Source organism: Anas platyrhynchos, chromosome 2, assembly GCF_047663525.1.
Source record: "Anas platyrhynchos isolate ZD024472 breed Pekin duck chromosome 2, IASCAAS_PekinDuck_T2T, whole genome shotgun sequence".
Classification (NCBI taxonomy): Eukaryota; Metazoa; Chordata; class Aves; order Anseriformes; family Anatidae; genus Anas; species Anas platyrhynchos.
Window position 1 is genome coordinate 137,615,350 of NC_092588.1, and position 25,607 is coordinate 137,640,956.

General features: G+C 43.6%; 1 protein-coding gene across 5 annotated transcripts in view; it reads right to left on the bottom strand.

Annotated features, from left to right (window-relative positions):
* The window catches only part of FAM171A1 (family with sequence similarity 171 member A1), an 87,291-nt gene extending 62,060 nt beyond the window's left edge, over window positions 1-25,231 (bottom strand). The window contains exons 1-3 of one of the 5 annotated variants that reach the window (XM_038174714.2): window positions 24,865-25,231; window positions 14,228-14,335; window positions 13,118-13,200 (exon numbers count right to left, since the gene is read on the bottom strand). In XM_038174714.2, the coding sequence (XP_038030642.2) occupies window positions 13,118-13,139 (22 nt within the window). In that variant the 5' untranslated portion in view covers window positions 13,140-13,200; window positions 14,228-14,335; window positions 24,865-25,231. The remainder of the gene's footprint in view (window positions 1-13,117; window positions 13,201-14,227; window positions 14,336-24,864) is intronic. The other 4 variants (XM_072033672.1, XM_038174716.2, XM_038174713.2 and 1 more) reach the window with 4 other exon arrangements.
* Window positions 25,232-25,607: the final 376 nt, after the last annotated feature.

Sequence of the window (25,607 nt, forward strand, 5' to 3'; positions counted from 1 at the left end):
CATCCTTCTCAACTAATCACCTACAAACAGATATCCTCTTAACTGGCTACTCATCTTATGCTTGTAAATATATAACAAGAATGATGGAAAATACTAAAACCAAATTCCATTATTGAATGAACATTTTTTGAAAGATAGGACTTCATTGTCAAAACGAACGTGTGACAATTATTCCCCTAATACGATGCAGGGTATTTTCACTGACAGCAAGCAAGGCAGAGAATTGACTACTCCACATTGCTTTCTGTTTGTGTGCTTGAGATGGGTGTTAGCCAGACAAATTCTGGGTTATCCAAATTCTGGGTTATCCAGAGCCAGAGAGCAGGTACAGCCCACCTGGCAGATCCTCAGTGACAGCATTCAGCCACGGCTTTGACTAAAAACATGCATCAAAGTCAGGCAATGATGCTGAACCACTACAAGGGGGCTTCTAGCAGGTGTGTTGGTGGGGATGTTTTTTGCTTCTGTTTTTGTTTTTTAAATAGTAGCAGCAAATACCTACTGCCTATGGGCCGAATTCGAGCCAGTGGTTCTATAAATTGTATTGTCTTTTGTTGGGTTCTCAGTTATTGCAATTTACTAGTGTGACTACTAAAATAATTAAACCTGTTCACCCAATTAGCCCATTATATTGGGACCCCCAAAGGCCATACTTCTTTATGCATTTAGACACAGCCTAGTCTATATTCAGCCCTCAAATACGCAATTATTACGAAGTAATTAGCGATCTTTCACTGTAGTTTGGATTTAGATGAATCAGACTTTGCGCCAACAGATACATTTTTATAAAACATTTAGAAAAAAAATGGAAATAGGATTTTCCACACCAGATTAGACCATTAGTGTATCTAACATGGGATTTGCCTTTGGCACTGACTCAATACTGCAGATTTACAAGAAAGTGACAAAGAATGCCTAATTAAAAAAAAAAAAAAAGTGCGTTATGCAACTCTGCATTATGCAAGTTGAAAAGAGCAAAGGATAAGGGAAAGAGCATGGTCTTACATAAACTCAGATGCTAAGTTAGGCCATTTCTCAAGAGTTACTGAACTATTCGAGGTTATAATTCTGCAGGCAGTCTAAGGAACAACTAAGAACAATGCCAAAAGATTCTCACAAGCGCTACAAGTGACAACACATTTGGAAATAAAACAGATAATGGTGTCTTGACAGATGGGGCCCTGTCTGTCAAGCACTTCTGTTAGATAAAGGAATTTTAAAAGAACTGGTGGGGAAGTTTCCAGTGGGCACAAGAAGAAGTGTGCCCACCTCTTGTTCTGTAGAAGTGATTCCAGAAGGAACTTACCAGGGAATCCTCTACAAGACACCAATTCCCTCTACACCCCCACCTGTATGGATCACTGAACTGAGCCCAGCTAAAAGGACACCTAAGGAGGAGAGGATTTGGTTTTCACCCAGATCAAGTCTCTGACTTGGGGTAGTGGGTGGCAGTCCAGCTGAAAGGGAAGACAGATGACTGACTGGAGTCTTCAAGACGAGTTGCACCCTGATTTTCTTCACATATGCAGGAATATCTTTCCATCCATTTTTCTTACTCGATTTTCCATTTTTGGAGATGAGAAGAGATGCCCACATTATACCTTGCTTAAGACGTTTCAGGCTTAACAAGAAATTGCCCATGAGGGAGCTATTTTGACAATCAGAAAATAATTCCCCGTGCTTTTAATTAGGACTAAACAAGTCTTTCCCAGGCAAAGGAGTGTTCAGTCCAGCCTGATGTAGGTTAAAACCCCACCCTTGGAGACGGACACAGCAGCTGTGGGATAGCATTATATGTTATATTGAGGTCTAACCAATACCCGAAGCAAAGGAGAAAAAATGGTAGAAAAAGGGTAAAAATAGGAAACTTCAAGACACCTACATAGGAAACGATCAACTTACAGGCAAACCATAGTGGACTGGAGTAGCAAGCATGACACAAGACAAGGCCAGACAGCAGAAAAAGAACTTGCTTCTGGGATCCCCTTCTACTGCAATTTCACTTGGGATCAGTTTTCAACTAACAACCAATTTTGCCAAGCCAAATGTTGAAACAGAACATTCTTTGGCTGAATAATAATTAAAATATTGAAAATAGTTAAAAAGTTATTTGCAGTAAACTCGGACAATCTTAGCTGCGTGGGGGTACTTCCTGAAGAAGGATATTCCATAACCCAGAGCATTCTTGCAAAATACCACATGTACAATTCCCATCAAGAACCATGCAGAAAAAGCTGAGCTAAAAAAAAAAGATGTATTTTAAAACGTGGATGTGAAGTAAAGGCAAAAGAGCATGCAGAGTAGACTGCGTTTCCCAGAACAAAGTACAGCATTTTAGGGAGAACGACTGACATTAGCTATTTCTGAGATCATGGCTTTCTATAGTTAAAAGCTAGAAGCTTCTGCTGTGAGACACAGCAATACAATCTTCCCAAGTGCAGGACCTGCCCAGTGGTCTCATCTTTGCCATCATGAATAGCAATAAGCAAAATGATTACAGAAAGCTTCTTGGAAGAAGTCAGACCACTTCCTCTCAAAAGCAACTTGATTTGTATACTAAATGACCTGATATTTATTAAATCATCATACATTTTGCATCAAAATGTCATTTAAATTTTCCCAAAATTGGGATCTGCATTTCCCAGTTTGGTACAGTTTACGTAGTCCTTTTGCCGTCCAAAGGTGGCTCTGCATTAGCAATTAACACCCACCGAAACCACCACAAACAAAAAAGCAAATTCTCTCATATTTAAATCTCATTCAAATCAGCACTGAAACTCAGCTACAGTATGTTTCCTTTCAGTCTCTTGTCCACATGTTAATAACTTTGTAATTTTACTCTCAGTGCACATGTAATTATTTTCAATAGAATTAGAGTTCTCGTTCAGGAAAAAGAAACAAAAGAGACTTGCTTAAGACAGTAATCTGCAACGAAATTATCAGTGTATACTAACATACAATCCTTAATAAACTGGAACATAAATACACGAGGGAGCATAAACCTCAAGATATCAGAGTTACTTTTTCCAACTTCTTGTGATGGTTTTGATTTTTGCTTTTTATTTAAAGACTGGGTAACCTCAGGCCATTTTTAGAAACGGATTTTATTTTTCCAGTGTTCCACTTCAAAAAAAGCAACAAAAATGCAAAGGAAAAAACATCTTAGCTGGACCTTCATTACACTACTGCATCTTTTCTATGTTTCTATTTTTTCCCCATTTGCTCTTAGAAGGAGTGTTTTAAATTAGAATAAGGGACATAAAGGAATCCTGTGGGAAGTCAAATCTATGCCTTCGCCACCACAAGAAACACACGTCATAAAAAGGCTCAAGCTTTTCAAGTTCCATCTTAAAAGGTAATTACACATCTCCTGCCCCCACACAGTAAGGTGCTGTGCCAGAACACCATTCTTCAGTGGCTATTTCTTTTACCTGCATACTTTTCTTATGGCCAAATTCCTTGGTGTTATTCTTTCCTTAAACAGCTCTCCTATTTATTTATCTATTTATTTATGCGGTTCTCCGCTAATCAAGACACATTCTCCTTCGATTTATCAACTTAGCAAGTATTTCCAAATGTTTGAACTCATCTTTTCCAAATAGGAAAAAAGATCTGAAGCCAGACTTTCAGGGAAGGTGCTGCCAATGTCTTTACAGCAGCATTAATATCCCCTTTCTGCTGAGAACAACTCACCCGATACATTCTGCAATCACATCTGCTTTTTCCATAGCAGAATCACTGCGGAGGCTCATAAAACACTGCGACCGACCAATATTCCTGTATCTTTTACTTCCTCTGTAACGAACAACTGATGAGCCTCCAAGTTAGACATTCTTATTATTGGTCCCAAAATACACAAATCCGTACTGTAATATAGTTGCCTCACATTGTAAAGAATGCTATAAAATTAAGTCTTTATAAATGTTATTATTAGAAATGTGAATAAAAATCCACTAGTAAAAATATTCAATATCTACTCAAAAGGCTGGTGGGTTAGGTCACACAGGAATGCTTTTACAATGCCAAATGTGAAGCAAAATCCTTATGAAACGTTACTAACAGCTTTGTTACTACAGGTACCATAAGGTTTGGTCTTTACAAGCTTAATATTGAATGGGATAATAGTGCAGTTCCTATTAGGTTTATGTGCAATGGCAACATGTTACAGAGAAAGATCTAAAATAGCGTTTACAAGAGTCTCTGTCAGGATTTCAGCTTTGTAGAAAATAGACGGAAACAGTCATAAATGTTCATTTTCACAGCCGTTTTCTGACTCTAACAAATGAAATGGCAAAAGAAGTCTAAAAGGATAGACTTTTTCCCTACCAAAAAAAAAAAAAAAAAGGCACTGGTTCTGGAAAACTAAAGACAAGTACAATCTGCAGCCATGTCAAAGCCTTTATCAAGTTGAAAGAGTCAGAAGATCATAAAAATTTAAGATTCAGACTCTGCTAGCAATCCTGACAGATAGGATGCTTATTCACACTAGTGGGTTGCTGCACCATGAAGCCACTTATTTCAAGGCCATTAACATATATATTAACTGAATGATAGGAACATGACTGGATATATTTATGCTGTTTAACACTAATAGTGTTAGGTTCATTTTATGGTTGTCATTAACAAAGCAACAACACAAAGCAAGCACATACTCTTCAGGCCATGAACTTTGATAAGGTAATTCCAACCTCACCAAAAAGCAGTGCTGTTTCTATGAACAGTTAAACCCACAGAAGGGCAGTGAGGTAAGCAAAATAATACCTTGTTATCTCTGGATAAAATGCTTAAGAAAGTTCCTGTGAGAGTGAGCTTCCTATCTGTGAAAACTAAATTACAGTATTAGAGCCACAAATGCTCTAAATAGATGGAATTGTGCCCTGGCCACTAAGAAGGCCAACAGTATTCTTGGCTGCTTTAGGCAAAGTATCGCCAGCAGGTCCAGAAAGGTGATCCAACCACTCAGCTCAGCAATGGTGAGGCTGCATCTGGAGAACTGTGTTTGGTGCTGGGACCCCAGGTGCAAGAGAGATGTGGACATGCTGGACAGAGCCCAGCAGAGGGCTGCAGAAGTGCCCAATTCCCTGATGTGTACACAAGGCAGGGAATTTCCACCTCTATCTCCTCCTTTTGCCTGGAGGCAGTGACAACAACACCTACCATGCTCACGTGCTCCAGCACCTGCCCTTATCCAGAATATTTCCAGAACTCTTGAAGAGGGGCTGCAGGTCAAATGGGAGTAACCTGTGGTTAAGCAGGGTACAGAAAAACAGTCCATGTAGGAAAATTTAAGACTTTTCTTCTATCCCCAATGCCCCCCTGCTCTTTTTTATTTTGTTAAAGGATAGATTACTATTTTTTTGTAAGTACTTGGATGCCTCATTAGGTCACAAAAAAACCGAGAGTCAAAAATCACACACTGACATACCCTGAGATGCTGATACAATCTACCATATAAAACGATTGATGTGTGATTGAGTAAGGTCATCTGCAGTTCAAATAACTAGGTATCAACAAACATAACAGAAACAAGAAATAAAGATTAATAATTCATTTATTATCTCCAGTCATCACACGTTGATGTTTAGATGATTATTCAGGGCCTGAAGCGCCTGTTTCCTCCTTTCTGGGAAAAGAGGAAAAAAAAAAAATTGAATGTGATGGAGTTGTGCCAGGTGGCACAAACAGACCTGAAGAGAATAAACACAGCCACACATGGCTTTGGGAAGCTCTGAGCTCAGGCAAGCAACAGCAACCTTCTCTGTACAGGCAAATAACATCCACTTCATATTATCCAGAAGAGTAAGGCAGCCTTTTGAACAGGACTAAACACTGTTGTTACAGCTACTTACCATGGATACAGGAGCGCAGGTGTATGAAGCTGTAAAATCACAAAGATCAGTAGCAGGTTAGCATGCTCATACCCATGCCACCTTGCTCCATCCCTCACCTGAGTATTATTGCTCTTCCAGAAGAACTGCAGTGCATTACTTGAGCATACGTGAACTCTGTCAGTGTAGACTGAGTCTCCATCTGGCTAATTTTGCCAATGATGCTTACAGGTTTTTGGTAAGGGGAAAAAAAAAAAGGTCATCTGAACTGTATAACAGCAACCAGGAAATGCTGTAAGATCCTAAGCTGATTTTTCTGGATCTGGAAGGAGGGTATGATCACATCTTAACTGTGAGGAAGAAACAGTATAAGGAGTATGTTATAAAGCTGCTTATCAAGTCAGGTATAGATGTTAACAAATATGACCCTACAAACTTCCACTACACTGTGGAAGCACAGTGCTACCACAGTTCACTGTATTTTAAATTCTACATAGCCAGAGCTATGGATAGACAGAGGCAGAGTTAAAACATTGTTCATGAAACACTTTAACCTTTAAACACCCAAAATTTCTAGCAGCCCACCTTGTATCTTTACCACCCATGTTTTAACAAGGGCTATCAAAGCAGTAAAACTCCACTCAAAAAACCTGGCAGACTGCTGGCAACATCTTAGCCCCAGTATGGAATTAATAACCTGAAGGAAACAAGCGAGGCATGATTTCCAAGGAAGATATCTTTTAATGGATGAATAATTAGTAAAAGCTTGATAATTTTTCAAATACAAAACTCCTTCTACCCTTTCTGGTCTTATCAGTAGCAGCACCTTCCAGCTAAGCTCAACCAGGAAAAAGCTGCTTTGAATGTGGCATAATTATGCTATTATGTGTCAGTTTTTCCTCACATTCTTCTTCCTCATAAAGAAGACAGGGCCAAGCTATTCTCGGTGGTGCCCAGTGCCAGGAGGAGAGGCAATGTGCACAAACTGAAGCAATGGGGGTTCCCATTGACCTACAAACTACGTAGTGATGGTAATGGGGCACTGGCACAAGTTGCACGAAGAGGCTGCGGAGCCTCCATTGCAGGAGATATTCAAAAGCAGCCTGGACATGGTCCTGGTGTCCCTGCTTGAGGAGGAGCATTGGACAAGTTGACCTTCACAGGTCCCCTCCAACCTCAGTCATTATCTCGTTGTCTTTCTTGCCCCTCACAACTTGAATGTCTTCCTTTCCTCAAGTTGATGGTCATAGACTAACTTTTTCCCACCCTTCAACTTGTCTTGATACTAACTAAATTCAAGCCAGAGCAATTGCACTGAGGTATGTACAAGTTGAAAAGCCAACTCTGTCTGAGACATGGAGAAAAAAAAAGATTTGTGCATTCATTTGGATAAGACTAGAGAAGGAAAGCACGAGGTATTATCAGGTTCATGCTAGCTTAACGCTACAGGTCAGTGACTTAAGTTCTTCTGAATTACCAACTGGAATTAAACACTTCCTTTTCCAAACACTTATGGCTCTGTACTGGTAAAGTATCTTTTTTGGCATCTTTTTTGGCAGTGACCCTGTGTGTCCAATCTTTGGTTTATAAAGCACTTTAAAGCACTATAAATTCACTTTGTGATTTTTTCCCCTGTGAGGGCATTTGTTCAAGTGCTAGGTTCACTGACCCAAACAATTCAAGCCACTTAGGAGTTCTGACCTAACTATTTTAGTTGCTGTTATAGACAAAAAGTATTGCTGCATTTGTTTGGGACAGTACAGAATTGCAAACAGTGACATGCTCTGAAACATCTTCCGATACACAAATTGTGGAATCGAACAGAATTCATTTTTAAGACGAGGTCAATCAGATTGACAAAGAGCTCACATGGCACCTGCTGTAGGGTGACGATCCAGCCTGCTCCAGTCCCACACTCCTACACTTCCACTGGGCTTAGGATCCACATTCACAACTGCACTCCAAACATACTTGCATCAAGCACACAGCTTAGCACATGGCTGCACTTCATGACCTCTCCCTGTCTACAAAGGGAGCCGTGGTCACATCACGCACGCCACCGGTAACTTCTGCAGGGACACATTCCCAGATCCGATGGCGGAAGGGATGTGTGGTGTGACCCACAACGTAACGCTGAGGAGTTTCACCTAGTTCCAAATGCTGTTCTGCGTGCAAGCACCAACACCAAAAAGGAGAAATCAGATAGCAAATATTCGCTTTCCATATTCTGCAGGTAACAATCACCCTGCTCCAGGCTGAAAGCAAAGGAGACAAGGTAGTCTACACTATTAAAATGAAGCAGGAGGAGAAAAAAAAAAGAATGAAAAACACAACAGTAATCCAAAAATCAAGTTCAGCCTATTGCTGATGCCTTTAACAGCTTTCAGAAAGTCAAATAAACACAGATTACTAGCAAGGAAATCTGAAGTTTATGTAATACACAAAATCTTGAGACTATTACTGAAAGTTATGAAGTGCTCCAAAGACTACAAATGGTCCCCGAGGAAATGATTCTAAAATAATAATAATAAAAAAATTAACCAGAAATCACAAATTGCATTTGTTCTGGCATATGACCTGTATATTTCTTGGAATTAAATATCTGTCTTTTTATTAAAAACATCCATGTCTGTTCATGCTGGGTTTAAAACACGAACAGAAGACATTTGCTAGATTAACACCCTTGCTATCATGTTAACTTTTTAAACAATCACACAATAAAAACTTAGCATCTGATTCTCATCAGTTCACGATGTAGTCCAAAGTTTTTCTTCTTCTTATATTAGCTTTATTTGTCACTCGATATAAAAAAAAGACAGAAGGTAAAGAGTTAAAGCTGTTTGGCAGCTGTTACTTTCAACTCCTTTGGGTTTTATAATTTGCAGAGCATGTCAGTTCCTCCATCCTGCAACTTTTTTTTTTTTTAAAGCACCCAAGCAGAGGAATGTCACAGCACTATCATCTGCCGTGTGTACAACAGATATGATATAGCAGGGGACCTCTGCCTCTGAATCTGTCAATTGTAATAAATTATGGTATAGCCAGGAGCTGACTGAGGCTGAACAGACAGAGAAATCAAAACTAAGAGAGTGCGTGGAATTGGACATGACCTATATTGAAGTGATGTAAGTGGGTGAGCAGAGCAGGATGATTTCCTAGAGGGAGAAAATATGCAGAGAGGAGGGACAAGGACAGAGCCTACCAGCACACTGAAGTGGAAGGGACAGATGAGTATAAAACCTTCAGTGCTCTTACAAAAAATAAGCTTTTTGAGAGCTGGTATTCAAGTACAAGGCACACCAGTTTTCTGCTAAAGTTGCTCGGAAAATAAAGACCAATGTGTGGTCCTAAAATCCAGCCACAGTAAAATCAGAGCAAGAAGAAAACTCACCAGACAGTGTCAGCATCAGAACAACTGAAGGGCATGCAGCACACAGCAGACTGTGCTTGAAGAGAATACCTATGACAGAATCTTTTGCAAACTAGCTTAAGAAAGAGAAACACTTGTTTATAACTCTTAAATAAAATAAAATATATATATCTGCTTTTCCCATCAGAGTCTCTTTCCACACCTAGGTAGAAAGGCGATCTCATCACACACATTGCCTAGTGCTACACCAAGCCCTGGATCTAGACAATTCAACACACCTTGGAGTGGAGAGTCCCTATGCCAAAGAGAAGCTGACACTTAAAAAATTGCTATCCCATCATTCCATAACTTCGCACTACCTTTGCTACCTCTAAAAGCACGCGCTTCCATCAAACCCAAGCTGTCAGCAAGAACGAATGGACAGTGAACTACCCTCGGGCTCCTACCTGGTACCACAGGGCAATACCTCTGCAGCACTCACTCCTGAGCACGTCTCTTAGGTAAGTAAGGATGGCAAATTCACCTCCTCCTGGTTTAGAATAAGCACCCAAATCCAGCAAGACCCACATGGATATCTTTCAAGCATCCTCTGCTATTTTGTTCAGCTCTTCCAACTACTTGCATTTTCATATGAACTTTTTCTGTGTTTCCACCTGACTTGCTCTTCCCTACCGCAAACTCGCAGCATGAAGGATCACAAAGCACAACTTGTCCTGTTTGGCTCCCTGTGCAGTGGGAAGAGGAGAACAAATGCAGCAACCTGACAGGTTACAGCTTAGGAGACCCCTGGTCACAAGCTGGGGCCCTGATGCACTGCTGCTATTTGCTAGCAACGTAAAACCCAAAAATCTGGATTGGCGGTAGGTAGCGCAAGGCCAGCATCTGCCTCCCGCAAGCAGAGACCAGAACAAGGAGACATTTGTTCTGAACTTACACAGCACGGCAAAAACAACTGCACAGCAGCCACCATTCTCCTGAACAGAAGCCAACGGGATGATTTTATTTGATTTTGTTTTTAAATTTCCCCAAATGAGTTCAAAGAATCCTCGGAAGAATCGCTCTGTTCTTGTAATTATCGCATAGCTCCGCACAATCCGGATGCAGAGTTATTCAGGGAAAAAAAAAAAAAAAGCAAGCACTGGGGTTGTGGTGAGTGCAAAGGAGCAGCAGTGCCCTGCTGCACCAGCTCAGGGCAAGAAGCTGCAGCTTAGGATCCTGAGCTGGCAAAAAGCCCATGCCACTGAGCTGTGGGCAACTTCCAGCTGGACCTTTTTCCCCAAAATCCAATTTCTGCACCACAGCTGCCAGCACCAAATGTCAAAAAGAGAGTGGCAGAAGATTCAGCCATCGCTGGCATGTTCAGATGGGATGGATCAGAGCATTTACAAACTGCGCGAAGAGATCAACGCAAGAGATCTGTCTCTCTCACCATGGATATTAAAAGTATCCACAGAATTCCCATTCTCTCATTAGATGGTATGGTGACTTTAATTGAGCATCTTGCCTTACATCAGGGCCATATAATCTTGGAAATAGGACTTCTTTTTTTCTTTGGTGACAATACCTTAATACTAAACCACACGGTATCTAGCACAAAGCACTGCTGAGTCTAGAACGAGAAACAGAAATACACAAAATTCATCGGTTTTGGGCAAATACCCTACAAACTGACATCTTGAATCAGATATATCATAACTACCTCTTGACTCCTGCTTATCTTAATACAGATAGAAAGACACAAAGTAGGTCAGGTCTCTTTTTAGTAGTAAGCATATTTGTGTTTTTAGAAGGGATTATTTATGAAGGAACTATTGCAGAGTAAAGGATGAATTTTCTAGAGTTACTAGATGGAAAAAAAAATAAGTGATATGGAAAAAAAAATCTAAGTGATATAGACTTAAATAAACATTAAAGCTTTTAAAAAAAACTATTGAAAACATTGAAGTCTAACATTAAAATCCACTGTTCCCGTGAAAGTTGAAAATTTGTAAGACCTGATAACAGTATGCAAATACCATGAAAACTGCAGGACGAGAAGACAAGAAGCCAGTAATGCTTAATTAGAGGCCTCAGCTGATTGTTTCAAACACTCAAACAAGGAAGCGCACACACTCATACACACAATTATTCACATGCCTTGTATATGCTAGCAAGGATTTATTTCAAATCTACTGCTATGAACAAGAGAGCACAAACACATCTGTATACATTTGCAAGCCAAAGCTGCTTTGAATAAAGCAAGGGAGCAGGAAAGAAAAGACGACAACTCCTGGCGTTATTAAAATAGCCACAGCGATCCAAGGACAAAATTTAAGCCAAGTATCCTGGATAACACATTAATTCCACAGAACAATGACCATGGACAGAAGACAATCACTTAAGTCGTTCAAAGCACAGGATACCCTACCACGAACACATAGCTGAAAATGGTGGAAAATGCATTACATTTTTACTACCGTGAGGTAAGGCTTGATTCATACCATATGGCCTTACACGGCTAGCATGTGCGCGCATCGGCACATGTGTGCACAAACGCCGAGGGCTCCAGTCCACAGCTGTGTCCATCCCACTCTTCTAGAAGTGAGAACACGTGAGGATTTGGGCAAACACAAAATCCATACTTTTTCAGGGCCATGAAGGAAAACTGTCCATCATGATTCACTGTTTTTGTCTCAGAAATCAGGTAACCAACACAAACCAAGATAACTTGAAGCATGAAGATAACACCTAATTATGTTTACATACTACACCACATCTCTACAATGCTTAAAAACCAGTAAAACCTAACAACAATCAATCACACCAGTGCCTGAATAATTCATGATAAAGAAAAGGATTGATGGGCTTATCATTAGGTTCTTTTCTTCTCCCCTATTCTGTTTAACGTGCTATAAAGCATACAGCAGTTTATTTGCCCCTTGGGCAAAAAGGCCCTGTTAACACAATATATGGCTACCTCATAAAATCGTATCTGAAGCCATCAGTCTGGGTTTAAACCAAAGAAATCTAAACCAAATATTATACTAGGACCACAGACAGCATTACTTACAAGATCAGTTAGTTACCAGCATATTTCTCTGAAATCAAGGTTTGTTTGCATTGCCTCACTCTGAGATAAAATAATTGCTTCTTACAATATTTTCTTTACTGTTAACTACAAACAATCACTGACTTTCCAACAGCACCTTGGATTTAAGGTGTTTTGTTCCCCTGGTGCTTAGGAAGATGAAATGAGACTGATGTTACTAACATCAAGCTTGCAAGTTACATTTGAAATACAGATCTGTTTACATGACCGCTTTTGGAAATGTAGGTTGTCTTCTGGTAGATTGAAATTAGGTTTAAAATTTAGCTCAATTCAATAGGGAGTGGGTAAGGGAAAGAGTAAGAGGAAAAGGAAGAAGGTTTTTAGTGCTTGTAGCTGGAATCCATTCAAATTTCGCTTCCTACACTGAAGTTTTACATGCCCACCTTATCATCATTATGGTATTTTTTTCTTACTTTAATTAGACAGATTCAGAAACCAAGATCATCATCCATTTTGGGGACAAGTGATTCTGTGTCTACTTACAAAAACCAACCTCAAATTCGAACATCAGGATAGCAGCAATGGTCACCGAGGCAGCTGCTGTCTGCCTTCCACACGTGCTGAACACCAGCCCAGGCTGGGGAAGCTTCATTGCCCACGGCCAGGCAGCTCCTGGCATTTCTCCTTATGCTCACACAAGCGTGACAAAGAAAAGCATGGAATGGCAAGAAAAAGGTGATGAAACCTGAAAATAATTTTGTGAGGGTCCTGCAGTAACTGCTGGCTGAATACCAGTAAATTCCTTAAACAGTCCCTGAACACTGAAGTAAAAGCAGCAGAAGTTAAGACCCTCGGTTCTTGTATGGCCTGGGTTTACTTCCCAGCCCTCACCTGGACAGTGTGCCATCTCCATCACTGTGCTTTCTCTGTACTCCTCAACTCATCTTCTGCACAAGTTGAGTATCTTCCCCATCCTGTGGATAGAGAGTAAGCTCTTGAAGCAGTGTAAGCTCTTGAAGCAGTGAAACACTTCTTCTTGAAGAAGTGTTACTTCTATTTCAAAGTTATGCCCATTTATTAATACAAACTTTTATTTTACCACTCAACACGCTATAAGAACAATTTCGAGATGCAGCTGAGCAAGAGAAAGTGCTACTCCTTTTGGTGACCACACGTACCTCCTTCAAAACCTGTCCTAAGTGCTTCTGACTTAACAACATTTTGACTAACAAAGGTCAAAAAGACACATAATCAATGACCAGCCAGCAACCTGATGTTGTTATATACTATTTATGGTCAGCCCCCAGATCCACAAAGCTCTTTCACAATGGATTATTTAGAACACATCCTTATTAGCAGCTAATCTGAGTAACAGTGGACAGAATGGCATAAAGTAACAGTGAATGTAAAAGCAATGAAAGTTTTGCCCACATCATGGTCAGAAAACACTGCTGTGCATTCACTCTTCCTCCAATTAAATACATAACTTCTTGTAAAAGCTAAAATCACCACGATTTTGTAAATCACAGGCATGCACGAACTGAAGAAACGTCACCTGAGAAGGAGTTTGGCCTGATTTGAGCTTCAGCTTTCCCACCATGCAGCCAGGCTCGTGGTAAGGGGAGATGACACTTGACCATTCTGAGTGGCTAACTGATGCAAGGCTTTTAATACTCGAATGCACCAGATATTAAAAAGCATCTTTGTTTATGTGCAATCACCCATGGTAAACAGATTCTCCACTGCTATGACTGAACCTACAGGGCTATCATTTATTTATAAGAGTTTGATCTTGAGAGCTAACAATTACTCCTTTTTTTTTTTTTTTAAATTTTTCTTCACCACAGAATAATTTCTGAAAGTTTGGGCCGCTCACTTAAATTATGCACTAAATGAACATATACAGTATTTTCTTGCACTAGGGTAAAAGCATTACCTTTCTACAACAGCACCAAAAAAAAAAAAAAAAAAAAGGCTTGGCTCTGTTACCTAGCCCCTCACCTCTGAAAGCCCAAAGATTTGTCTGTGCTGAAGGTTAACGTGTGACATGACACAGCTTTGATCCTTTCTCTAAGGATGTCTGCTAAGTTGACTTCTGCAGCTATCTTTCTGCAACGACAGTAAATCATGCTTTAAAAAAAAAAAAGAAAAAGGAATGTTAATGAAAGATTAACTACACGCTCACAGGTAAAATTACTAATTAAAACAAGATCTCCAGTCAGATTTTTAACCCAGCTAAGGAGTGCCAAGCAGTTTTCACTGCGGTAAAGCTTCACAGAGCAGATAGCTATTCATATCTGATCTAAAGAAGGAAGTCCTTATCTAATCAAATGTCTGGAAAAGCTAATGGTTTTCAGCATGAATTTTAGTACATGTAGGTTCTCTTCCTTCAACAACCGATATTTAAAAGTACTTTTACCAGCTTAATATTCTGAAGCCTGCTGCAGTTACAACCCAATAGCTTGCAGCAATGAGAAAATTTGAAATTCATCCCATTAGAAGCTCTCGCTCCTACTGCTTCAGACTGCTTGGAGCAAGTGTATTTTGTAATTTTCACACAGGCTGCTAACAACAACATTTACATCGACTGAGTCCAGTGCCATAATTCCCTCGAAAAAAGTTTTAACAAGCAGTATGCTAAAGAATGAAAATAACCATCCCGGTAAGAACAAAGAAAATCTTAACTTTTGAAGAAAATGAGCTTCTTCATATTAAAGTTTTAATAGCGGGGGGAGAGAAAAAAAAAAAAAAAGTAACACTTCCCCCACACAGACACCCTGCAAAACAACAGAAATACAGCTCTCGTTTCAACCATCTGTGTTCCTGGCTCCTGTAAATCATACATCATGAACCCAGACACTGCTGCAAAGTTAAGTTATTTGCCAGGACCTTGACTGCAGCACCACGGGCTGAAATAAGCTGAGTTGCAGGAACGCTCTGGGTGCTAACAGGAAAGCTAAAGGAGCGAGTATATTGCTGTGCTCCGCAGTGCCTGTCAACATTATTACCACAAGTAGCTCTTTAAACAACTGTAGTATTTGTCCAGGTCAGCGTGCTGCTCAGCAGGTTTCCGAACTTGCCAGGAGCACGATTTAGGGCAGAGCAGAGGGAACAGCTCTCGCTGCCACCTCCAGCCAATGCCACCCCTTCTGCAAACACAACGCGGCGCCTGGGCGAGCTGTCGCCGGGCTGCCCAGCAGCACCTTCCCGTCCTTGTCTGCCTCACCCCCACAGCCCAGTGCTGTCTGCAGAGCTCCTGAACACGTTTAATTCCCTAGCATTGCCCACCCGACCCCAGCAGAAATGAAAAGCTGCCACGCACACTCCCTGAGCTTTCAGAGCTTCCTGCTGGTGCAAGGCAAAAGCCCTCCGAGCCTGTCAAGGTAGGAGAAGGCCAAGATGGGAACAGAAGGAAGAAGGGTAGGATAAGAAGTTTTCACGTCTTATCGCTCAGCAGACACCCCAAAGGAGGAGTCATCAATGCAGGAACGCAATAACTAAGGAGAGCAAGGCAATTACCTGGAGGAAAGAGGGATTTGCTCTGGCTGACAGAGAGTTGTGAGAGGAGTGACCAGCCGCTATCAGGCGCCAGGCAGTAATTACACCAAATCACATACTTGGAGTTAGCTGATAAAAATTGCTCTATCAGGATGCTATGTTAAGCACCCAGGCCTGCCCTCTGCCTTTCTTCCGCCTTTCATTTGGCCAAAGAGCATCATTTCCTCCCAGGCTGTGAGGGAGGGGCTGAGAGCAGAGCCAAGATGACTCGGGTGCTAACCCACGTCCCTCTAAAACTGGTGGAAAAACTGGTGAGTGCTACGTACTGCGGTCACATCGGCTTAAACCGTGGACAAAACTCTGCTGAAACAACCAGGCACGAAGTGGAGTAGCAGAGAGAACAACCTGTCCTGCTGCAGACAGAGACAGCTGCAAGCATCTCAAACCATCCGCGAGTACATAGGGCTGGCCGTATTCACTGCTCCGAGCTCCAGTGCTGTTTTCTCAGTCTCCTGTGGGCAAATTAGTTATCCAGAAAGTCTTTATACCTTATTTTTTTTTGAGCAAAGAGGTGGTAAAAAACTTTCAAGAGTTGTCTCACTTCTAAAACAGCTCACTTGCTAGAAGTTGTCCCCCGCTATTTACACTGTAGTCCTACAATCGATTTAATCCTGCATCAACTGGCACTGCTGCCATGAAGCCCTCGTTTTCATTTACCAGCTCCTCTCAGCCCCTTCCTCTGCACCAGCAGCAGCATCTGTGTAACTCCCAGGGAATCTACCTGACTTGGGAAGTGATCCAGGTGAAAACTGACCCTGTGTGTACAAGCGTTTTCAGTGGGGTAACTTCCTCCACCTGATTTATCACCCAGCTACACAAATGCCAGTAAGAGAGAAAACAGACAAAGGTGAGAGTAACAATGCAGCTTAATCCAGAATAAATCAACTCTTGGGAACACAAAACTAATTAAAACTGTGGGAAAAAAAACAACATGGAGACAAGCCCAAACAACTCTGCAAGCCTCCTTACTTGCTTCTAAACCTTTCTTTTTGTTTATTTACCCTTGGGAGGAAAACACTTAAGACTCATAAACGTAACACTACAAAGACAAATGGTTTAGAAATGTAAAATAGTGCAGTAGACAACAACTGGTTTGAGCCTTGAGAAATGCATCATAACCCAGCCAGGCAGGCCATGGGTGTGCTTTCATTCCTTCAGCAGTGGTTATGTGCGACGTACTCAGTAGCTCTTAAGCTCTGGGCAACAGCGTCCTGATGAGACTTCCAGTTATGATATCTTGGGGAGGATTCATCTGACTAAATGGGAGTGCAAAAAGCATTTCAGGGGAGTGCCCGGGCTGCTGGGCTATCAGCGGAGATCCCTACAGCCAGCGGATGCTGCAGCATGATTCATCTGACTCAGGGTGCTCACTCTGGGTAGCAGCGACGACGCTCAGCTCCATTAGCTGGATAGATCAGATGGTTGTGTCTGCGGGAGGACTGCAGATGACTAAGATGCAGACGTCTGAATGAGGCGAGATGCATCCCACCCAGGATGACAATTGCATGTCCTTTGCATGGGAAGTCATACACTCATGCACCAAGTGAGAGATGAGATGTCTGGATCTCAACCTTTCACTTTGCACAAATGCCCAAGGCATAAGGTGGAGAGCAAGAGGGATAGATAAAACTGCCAATACATTTATTTCCTCCCAGCAACAGCCTAAATAAAGCATTTACATTTTTGTTTGTTTGTTTTTCTTTTTTTTCAATCAAGGAAGTCTCATAACATCACTGGAGAAACACTTGTTGCCATGTTAGTATACAGCTTTGCTTCTAAAGGATAGAAGACGACAGTATTTTCAGTAATGGTGATCACCAATGTAGGATGAAACTGGGCGCTCCCAACATTGCTATCACCTCTAGAAACATCTCCAAGAAGAAGAAAGGCCTCTTTGTTTCCTTTTTGTTTTAAGCAAAGCAGGATTACCTTATAACTCTACCTCTTATTTACCTTGGCATTTACTGACTGTTAAATTAAGCTCCCTTTCACTGTTAAACTTCGCTATTATATTACCCACACCTACCACTCAGTACAACAGTTCTCCATCACTTTTGCAGCTGGGATTTCTTGAAAAAAAATGGAAGCATTTTGCACTTTATTGGATTTAGCTCTGTTGCTGCCCCCATGCCAAAAGGATGCTGCTGCTTCCTTCCCTCGGCTTCCCCCACGTCCCTGCTTCCTCCCCGCTAACCACTGCTGCCGCTGCGGCTCCTCAAAGTCTGCTTCCCATAAAGTGGGGAGGCTGAGGGTGGCCCCTGCAGAGTCACCCCAAGTCCAGCAAGGTTTATACGGGCTCATCCCCATCTCTTACTTGCCTCACTATCTGCCATGCAACCAGCAAGCAGCACAGCTGAGCTTCCCACCGGTGCAGGTAAAGGTTTCAGCTCACAGTGACAGGTTTCTGCTTCACCGCCTGGTGTACGAGGTGCACAGATAATGGATAAGGACAGGATTTCACCCACGGTGACAGCTTGTAGAACTGCAAAAACTAGCAGCAGGAACAATTAAAAGATAACTTCAATATTGGATTTCCAGAGGTTTTTTTGTGCCCTGCCTGCACTTAGACCACTTCTATTCTACATTGTATACTTTGCACTAACTAACAGCAGCTCTGTTTAAATATACCCAACCCCCCACGCAGTCAGCACGGGAGCCAAATTTACAGATTATACTGTACATAAATTAATTTTCCTTTCAGATCATCTCTGAATTCATTGCTCTTCAAACAAGTGAAAAAGCAAAATGGGTATATCCGAAACAGAACATTTCACATTATTTGACCCACCGGCATTTCACAAGGAATGAAAAATGTAGCCTTGTGCTGAATCCTGCTTTCAAGGTCCCAGACTTGCCATATGTCAGATAGGATTCTGTGTTAATATTTTAAAGTGAAAGATTCAAAGCATTTATTAAAAGCAAGAACAAATTACAATATGTTCACATTCTTATGGCTCCGTAGTAACAAATGCATCCTCCCAGTTTCCAATAAAACTAAAGATGGTGCTCCGAAAAAGCATGTGTATAATGCTTATTACCCATGCACAACAAGCCAGATATTACATTAGCTGAAAACTTAATGTAAACCAGCTTACAGGAAAATGTTTCTGGAATTTCTGGAAAAAAAAAAAAAAAAGCACTCAGTTCTCTTTGGTATTTCCTAAAACAAAACGTTTTAGTGTATATGGCAGGTTCTAAAAAGCGCTGCTACAGGTAGGTTGGTTGGATTCCTTCCCCTCACAAAAACTTGTCAGAATAGACTAAGAAATTAAGATGTCCTTTCCCCCCCCAGGTAAATTAACGTAAAAATTTTTGTATTACTTGTTTGTTCTAGTAAATACAAGCCTCTTTACACAGGTTTCTTGTCTTCCTTACTTGTGCTGCCTGACAGGTATACAGCAAAATCCCCGAGACCTGCGGGAGAGGCAGAACACCAACACCACAGCTCTTACTGAAGCTGCCTTTCTTCAGATCCAAAGGCGGAACTGATACATGCCGGTGCAAAGGGAAATTAATCCTACAAAAAGGGCCATACAAGGTAAACATCAGTGACACAAAAAAAGAAGTACTGAAAACGCACACCTTGACTTCAAGTTGCAGACATTTTGAAGGCTGTTTGATTTGCCTTTGGCTGACTGGAAACAATAACCATCTCCCTACATCACTGGTTCGAGGTAGATGACAATTGGATTGATCAAATGCACTGGAAAAATTGCAAATACCTGCAAGCAGCATCACTTCCAACCACACTGCTACCCAGAAGCCAAGGCACGCACCCGTGCTGTCACGCAGCAGCACAAGCTGCCCTGTGCATCCACCCTGGGGAGGCTGCTTTGTGGTGACAGATGAACTGCTGCTGGACAGGCAGTGAATCTCCTCCAGGTGAGCTGCTCACGGCTGCTGTGTAGAAGGCAGCGTGCCCATTCCTTGTCATGGAGTTTAGTTTTGCCTTTAAGAAACTTCTGCTGGTTATTTGCATTATAATGTATTCCATCTTCTCTTTTGCTCCTGCCTTAGGAAACACAACTTCTTGGAGAACACCACCTTGCCCACGGCAGGGAGGTGGAACTGGATGGTCTTCAAGGTCCCTTCCAACCCAAACCATTCTGTGAAACGAATTCACTAGGAGAAGCTTGTGGGAACGGTCCTTAACTCCCAAATCACACATTATGTCTCCCTGCCATGAGTTTTGCTCTCAGTTCTTCATGCACCAAGACTGCTGGTAATCATTGCTCATTTACAGGAGTACAGAACTAATCTGAAGTATGTACTGACAGCAGGCAGTGACATTCCTACCACTCAGTGCACCAAAATCACTGAAGATTTCTCAAGTTTTCCAATGACCCTGAAGGCACAACCCTCCCTCCATCCCCACACACATACACCAAGCCTTCTGTTAGGTACCGGGCATATGGTAAAACTGGATTTCATTGCTCCGAGAAACCTCTCCTGTAGAGAGGGGACTGCTATCTGAAACCCTTCACTCGGCCAGCAGTCGGCACAGAAAGCAGATGACCCTAAAACTTTCACGAACCAGGTCTCATCCAGTCAGAGGTGTCAGTATGAGGTTAAAAACAAAAACAATGAAAAAAAAACAAGAGAGGAAGGGAAAAGGTTGTTTTCCCCTGTGTATTAGGGAACAGACGTGATTAACACCATCTCAAGGCTCAAGCAGACAAGTGGCCACAGGGAAGCCAGCGTGGGAACTCGCCACCCCCTAACGAGCACATACACGCGTGCTCATAACCGCATGTACTGGACGCTGAACCACTCACTGCAAAGTAATACAAGCCAAAAAGGTGAACACAAACATTCGCCAGAAAGGCTGCAATTTTACACCATGCACTCACCAAGGCAATTGTTCATTTGGCCCAGCTCTCAGCATGCCATCTGCATGCATTAGGAGTTTAAGGTAAACACAGAAAAGTTTAGCATTTTTCTTAATCTGATAACCAATGAAACCAACAAATACATCCCCCTCATTCAGATTTTACAATACTATTTAGCACTAAGCAAACAACTTGTTCCTCCTAAACTAAAACATCTTTTGTGCTGTTTTAGAGCAGTTTAGTTTCCACTCTGGTGAGTCCATTTGTGGTCTCAGTGAAATAATGTTTGCATTTGAAGGACATCAGTAATTTACAGCGGCTTGAGAAGAGATGGTGCAGCCGTGCAAGATGAAAGAGATGACTGGTTTTACTTCATCTTAACTTTATCTACCATCACAGCTAGAACTGCAAGCTTGGCATAAGTGGCTTAAAAAGAAGCCAAGAACTTGAGGGTCTCTTCACTGCAGTTACTGAACCATCCAGAGCAGAAACCTTCGCAAAATGTCCAGCTGAAATGGTTGTGAAATTGGCTTTCACAGCACCAAGTAATGTAATGCCTGGTTGCACGCAGGCAAGCAGCACTCAAGCATCAATTTCCCTATTGCCCATGCACCCAGAGGGAGAAGATATTGTGGATTCTGACTAAGTTGTGACAGCTGAACTTTTATTCACCATCATACTAGGAAAGAACAATCTGCCTGATCTTATCCCGTGGTTACAAAGTTGGGACAGCCTGAGCACACGCGTCTACCAGCAGAACAGTTCTTGAACTGGATGTTATTTATTATTCAAATGTGTTATTTTATTATTCAAAACTTCTTAGTTTTGAACAACTAACAAAGCATAAAGACCATGGAAGACATAAATTAAAACCTATATCCACAGCATCAGCTGAAAGCCATCCTGGGCTTCTGCACAGCAACGTAATACTGGAGCAGTTCTTTTATGAGATCCTCCCTAGCATCCACGAATGAATCATCACCGCTTTCCACTGCAAAGCAAAGTTAAAAGCCAACAAAGAGATTGAACCCCTCTCAAATTACACTGATTTCTCTTGCATTCTGCCCGGGTTCCTGTCGCCTCCTCACATAACTCTTAAACTCCCACCTTGCCAAGGCTCCCAAAGTTTAAAAGGGGCTGCTCACGTGAAAAGAGCTCAGCGAGTATTTCAGCTGTACTCAGCCAAATCACCTACTGACAGTCAAAATCCAGCGTAAGGGGTCATCGGTATTTTTGTTTGCTTGTTTGTTTTTAAATTAAAATTCCTATACATTAATTTCAGCATACATTCAAACCAATTTAAGTTTTGAAATAAATAATAGAACATTTTTAAAAAAAATCAAATATAATTTAGTCCCGTTTGAAACACTGGCCAGGTTGTAAGTATCTTAGAGAAATTAGAGAGAACATCATATCAATCCTTAAAGTATTTTCCTGGAATTCTGACAACTTCATTGCTGGGGTGCTAAGTCCCAGTAATGACAAAAATGAGTAACTCATCTGCTTGGACTCTACTGTACCAAAAAAAAAAAAAAAAAAAAGAAAGAAAGAAAATTCTTCCACTTACTGACACTTACAGGTTACCTCTGTGACCTTCGGAGGCCACACTGTATCTGCATAATGAGCCAAATAAGGTAACAGCCTGCCAAAGTCATCCAATTTTCTAAATAGGGTGCTAAATGCGGAGCTTAATTACCAGTACTTTCCATATTCACCGATTATGTAACCAGCCTGCCTGAGCAGAATTTCAGGCTGGAATCGTCTGAACAGAAGGCCGAGAGCAGTGAGAAAGAGAAATGCTAGATGCAAAGACTCGCTCATCTTCCGTTCCTGAATCAGGACACCAGCTACATAACCCATGTTCAAATAGCTCCAAGTCTGAGACATATTCACATTAACAGAGGAATGGAAAATCTTAACTATATCTCTCATTTAACCTATCCCACCACAGAGAGGATTCTACCATAGTCTCTTGTAATCTGTCCAGTACTAAATACTGCAGTTGAAGCAATTACTTCACAATAGCATCCTCTGGTTTTCTCACCTCCACCTTCATTCGGATGCCTTGGTACTCTAGTCTCTTCCCAGCCACAGGGGGTGCATCCATTCAGAGGAAAGAATGTCATCTGCATGCATCCCTAAACTTTGGCAGTGGTGCTCTCTCTTCACCTGTAGCTAGAACTATCACCACGGTGCTAAAGGGCAGGAGGGAAAAAACAGTTGGTTTAAGCTGTATAACCACTTAGCGCTTGCTGTGCTCAGCACACAAACAAGGAATGTGCGGGGTGCTAAAACACTTCCCCATCCCCATCCCCCTGATGTTCACACCTGATGGGTACACAAACAACAATTTTGCATCACAAGCTTTTTTAAAAGAGATTCACGGTAAATAGCTGGTAACTAATAATTACAGCTCATGCTTCAGTGCTAGATCAGCTCTACATACCCATTTACCAATGCAGACATCCAAAGCTCACAATAAGAATTTGGGAAATAATGCTACCTATGAAAGCTGAGCTGCTCTTACACTGAAGATAAAATTAGACCATCTACATCCAAATGTTCTCAACTCACTGACATAGCTGCTATTACTTAAAGCATCAGCTAGCAGTTCTGATGGGAATGCAGCAGCTATGGAGACAAGTCTCTCCAAGATACTCTGAGCTGAGCTTACAGTAGGAGGTAAGATCAACAGGACGGTTGAAAAGCATTAATTTTGCTGATACCTCACCATTCTGATTGTGCATACAACAGATTTCTCCTATGATACAGAAATTACAATAGAACTTCAGATACCAAGTACTAGCATCAAGGGATGCACACAGGTCTTTTTCTCCCCATCTCACCTGTCAGTAAACTCAATACAGTCCTGAGTTTAATGGCCCTTGAGTCATAGTTTAGTACTTATTTTGTAACAGCTGATGTTCTGTCCTTAAAAGAAGGACTGAATATGACATTGACATCAGATCGCCTAGCGTGGTAGGTTTTTCTATGAGATACCAGCACCTTTTGAATATATGAGCACAAGAGTCTACCTACAGCGTATACCATAACTACAAGTATAAAAAAGTCAAAAAAATATCACTTTGAACGTATTCCTTCATTTCTTGTGGCAAGCATTGCTCACTGGGTCTTAATGAAGGGCAGGACAGGAAAGCTTATAGGAAACGGGACACAAGCACCCTCTTTACAAGATGTACTTCCATCCTACCGCAGAGGGAAGAAGGCCACTGAGCACAGCCACGGGGGCTGAGCTGGAGTAAGACCTCCTCCACCCCTGATGGTGCAGGGCCACTTGACAGCGCAAGCTACGAGGCAACTGACGATGCTGGAGATGCATTTAATCACGGCACATCCAGGGCCTGGCACGTTCAGGACCACCAGGTCGCCAGGTTTTCTGCTTTCTGACACAGTCCTGGTCGCACTGCTGCTGCAGGGCCCTTTTCCAGGCGCAGCGAGGAGCAGCTCTCCGTCACACCACGCCGGGAGCCAGCAGGGCACGGAGCATCGCCTCCTACCCACCTGGCATCCACATGGGGTGCGGGTTATGGGGCAGGTGCTGCTCCACACCCTGCCCACGGGTACCTGCGAGGTGCAGGGCTGCACAACTGGGCCCAGGAGGACAGCGACTGCCACAGGGGCACCCCCACAGCACCCCGGGGTGCTGGGCTCTTGCCCCAGCGGGGCTCCTGCTCCCAGCCCAGAGGTGCTGGTGGGTGCCAGGCTATCAAATCGCCTTCCCCGGCTGCCCCAGCCCTCCTCACCGAACAAAAGGCCGGGATGAGGCCCCAAAACGTCCCTGCGGGGCCCGGCCAGCCCCGGGGGAAGGGGGCGAGCCCGCAGCACGGCGGCCCCACAGAAGGGGGGCGAGGAGCTGGGGCCAGGAGCCGGGCGCCCCCCAACCCCGGGCCCTGCGGCAGGAGGGCTGCCGGGGGGGGATGGACGCAATGCAACAGCTCGGGAAGCGGGGAGGGAAGGAAGGAGAGAGGGAGGGAGGGAGGGAAGGAGCGAGGGGGCCGCACAATGAGGCCGGCGGCAGCCCCTGCCGCTAACAAAAGCTCCCCAGCCGCGGGGGTCGCACCGCGGGGCTGTCCCCGGGAGGGGGTCTCCCATCGCCCCCCCCCAATTCCCCCTTATTTCTCCCCGGTCCCCCCCCCAACCTCCCAAGGCTGCTGGCACGATGCAGCCTCCAGCTCCGGGGAGCCGCGGCACAAAGCGGGCCGGTCCCGCCGCCCTCCTCCCCGCACCGACCTTGAGCCGCCTCGGGCGCCCCTAAGGTTTTGGTCACCGCCTTCCAGACGTTGCAGCCCAGCAGGCAGAGGAGAAGCGCCGCCGACCTGCTCATCGCCGCCGGGAGGGAAGCGAAGCGCCGCCGGAGCCGCTGCCCCGAGCAGGAGGAGGAGGAGGAGGAGGAGGAGGAGGAGGAGGAGAAGGAGGAGGAGGAGGAGGAGGAAGAGCCGCATCAGGGGCCGGCCCGCTCCGCGCCTCCCTCCATGTTGCCGGGCGCTGCCCCTCCTGCTTTCCCCGCCCGGCCGCCGCTGCCCCCGTCCCCCCCGGGCCGGGCGGGGAGGAGACGGGGGAAGGGCTCCGCGGCCCCGGCTGCCTGCGGGGGGGCACAGCGCTCCCTGCCGGCCCTGCCCCGCCGAGGGGGGCGGGCGGACGATGGGGGTCCCTCCGCCGAGCCCCGGAGCCCGGCCGTGCTTACCTGCCCCCGGGGTTCGTCCCCGCTATCCCCGCCGCCCCCCTGCCTCCCCTCGGCAGCCGCAAAATGGCCTCTGCCTGGCGGGGGGGGACGGGGGGACGAGGCGGGCGAGGGGCGCGGTGGCTCGCAGGGGCCTGCTCGCCTGTTGCAGGGCGAAAATAAAGGCTAGGGAGGGCGAAGGGCACACGGGATCATTTCGGGGAAAGGGCCTTCAAAAATGGGGCAAGAAAGGAAGGGCGAGCGGCTGAAGGCAGATGCTGGAGGCCGAGGTGGCGGCTCTGCGCCCGCTGTG